General features: G+C 67.5%; 1 protein-coding gene across 1 annotated transcript in view; it reads left to right on the plus strand.

The window, feature by feature from the left end:
* The window catches only part of STAC3 (SH3 and cysteine rich domain 3), a 4852-nt gene that overhangs the window by 2487 nt on the left and 466 nt on the right, over positions 1-1899 (plus strand). Inside the window, exons 4-8 of the mRNA XM_025192703.1 lie at positions 186-491; positions 588-637; positions 723-826; positions 1060-1111; positions 1379-1516. Coding sequence (XP_025048488.1) covers positions 186-491; positions 588-637; positions 723-826; positions 1060-1111; positions 1379-1516 — 650 coding nt within the window. The remainder of the gene's footprint in view (positions 1-185; positions 492-587; positions 638-722; positions 827-1059; positions 1112-1378; positions 1517-1899) is intronic.

Genomic DNA, 1899 nt, shown 5'->3' on the forward strand with positions numbered 1-1899 from the left:
CCCCCCCCCCTGCCTCGGAGAGGCCCCAGGACCCAGCTGCCCAGAGCTGCCTCGCCAGTACCCAGAATCCCCTGGGGCAGCCACGGAGCCACCTCCCCTTACCCACCGCCCCCTGGGGCAGCCACAGGGCCCTATTCCCCTTACCCACAATGCCCTGGGGCAGCCACAAGACCACCTCCCATGAGCCACAGTCCCCTGGGGCAGCCATGCGGCCACATTCCCCTTACCCACAATCCTCTGCTCAGCCTCAGTGCCCCCAATCTGGTTACCCAGGATCCTCCAGGGCCCCACTCATTCCCAGCCCCCCTCCCCCGTGACCTGCTACCCAGAATCCCCCGGGGCTCTCGCCCTGGCCATGCCCCTGCCCTGGGGCCAGAATACTTTGGGGCTGCCCCCTGCCCTGACCCTGCCCCCCTGCCCCCAGCCCCTGGCGGCCATGATGGAGGAGGAGCAGGAGCTGCCCAAGCCAGAGGGGGACAAGGCAGAGGGAGGTGAGTGTGGAGCGGGGGGGGAGGGGTCCTGCCCCCCACAACTGCCCCAGGGCTGGGCCAGGACCCAACTGACCCCCCCCCCCCCGGTGCCCCCAGGGAACCCTGAGGGCGACAAGAAGGCAGAAAAGAGCGCCCCTGATGACAAGGTACCATCCCCACGGGCTGGGGGGGGCCCTGGAGGGACCCCTGTGCCCCCAGCCCAGCCCCAACCTTCTGGCCTTGTCCCCCCAGAGCAAGAAGCCGCAGGCCGGGGTGCGCGGGGGCTTCGGGCAGTCCCACTACTTCGTGGCCCTCTATCGCTTCAAGGCGCTGGAGAAAGACGACCTGGATTTCCCGTGAGCGGGGCCAAGGGGGGGTGTCTGGAGGCGTCACTGCCCCATGCTTGGGTCACCTGGGGGAAGGGGGCAGGTTTGCTGGCCTCTGTGTGGCCGAGCTCAGGCCCATGGTGGCTCCCTGGCCTCTCCATCGGCCAATCCCAGGACTCCAGGGGCGGGGGATTGATGCTGGCGGTAGCCCCCCACCGGCATGGCACGGACCCCTGCCCCAATCCCGGTTCCTTGCCTTGCAGCCCCGGGGAGAAGATCACCGTCATCGACGACTCCAACGAGGAGTGGTGGAGGGTGAGGGGGCCACAGCCGTGGGCTCTGGAAGGGGGCATGGTGCGGGGGTCGCAGTGTTTGCAGAAGGAAGAGGGTGGGGCCCCCGTATCCCACCGGTGCCCCTCACTCCTGACCTGCAGCCCCCTGCCCCCCCAGCCCTGCACCGTGGTGCCCGTCACTCCCAACCCGCAGCACCCTGTCCCCCAGCCCTGTTGGTGCCCGTCACTCTTGATCCACAGCCCCTGCCAGGCTCTGAGCCCCACCCCCTGCCCCCTGTATCTTATCCAGGGCAAGATTGGCGAGAAGGTTGGCTACTTCCCCACCAACTACATCATCCGGGTGCGGGTGGGTGAGCGTGTGCTCAAGGTGACCCGCTCCTTTGTGGGCAACCGCGAGATTGGGCAGATCACCCTCAAGAAGGACCAGGTGAGACCCCAGCCCCCACTACCCTGTGGCTTCTGCCCCTGCCTCGGGCACCCGCCAGCATCTTGGTGCCTCCCGGGGCCATGTGCCCCAGCCCCTGCGGGTGCCCATCCCTGCATCTCTGCTCCCCCAGATCCTGTGCCCTATCTTTGCCCCACCCTGGGCTCCTGCCAAGTGTAACCCCCCCCCCCCCCCCACCCCCCCCCCCCCCGTGGGGGAGGGGCCTCAATCTGCCCAGGCTGCATTCCTTTAGGGTTACCATATTTCCAGTTTCAAAAAAGAAGACACCTGTTGGGGCAGGGGGGAGTAATATGATTATGGAGGGGCAGTGATATGCCTGTGCCTTACCCCTACCTCTCACTCCCAAGCCACATCCCCCCCCGCCC

Source organism: Alligator sinensis, unplaced genomic scaffold (genome assembly GCF_000455745.1).
Source record: "Alligator sinensis unplaced genomic scaffold, ASM45574v1 scaffold265_1, whole genome shotgun sequence".
NCBI lineage: Eukaryota > Metazoa > Chordata > Crocodylia > Alligatoridae > Alligator > Alligator sinensis.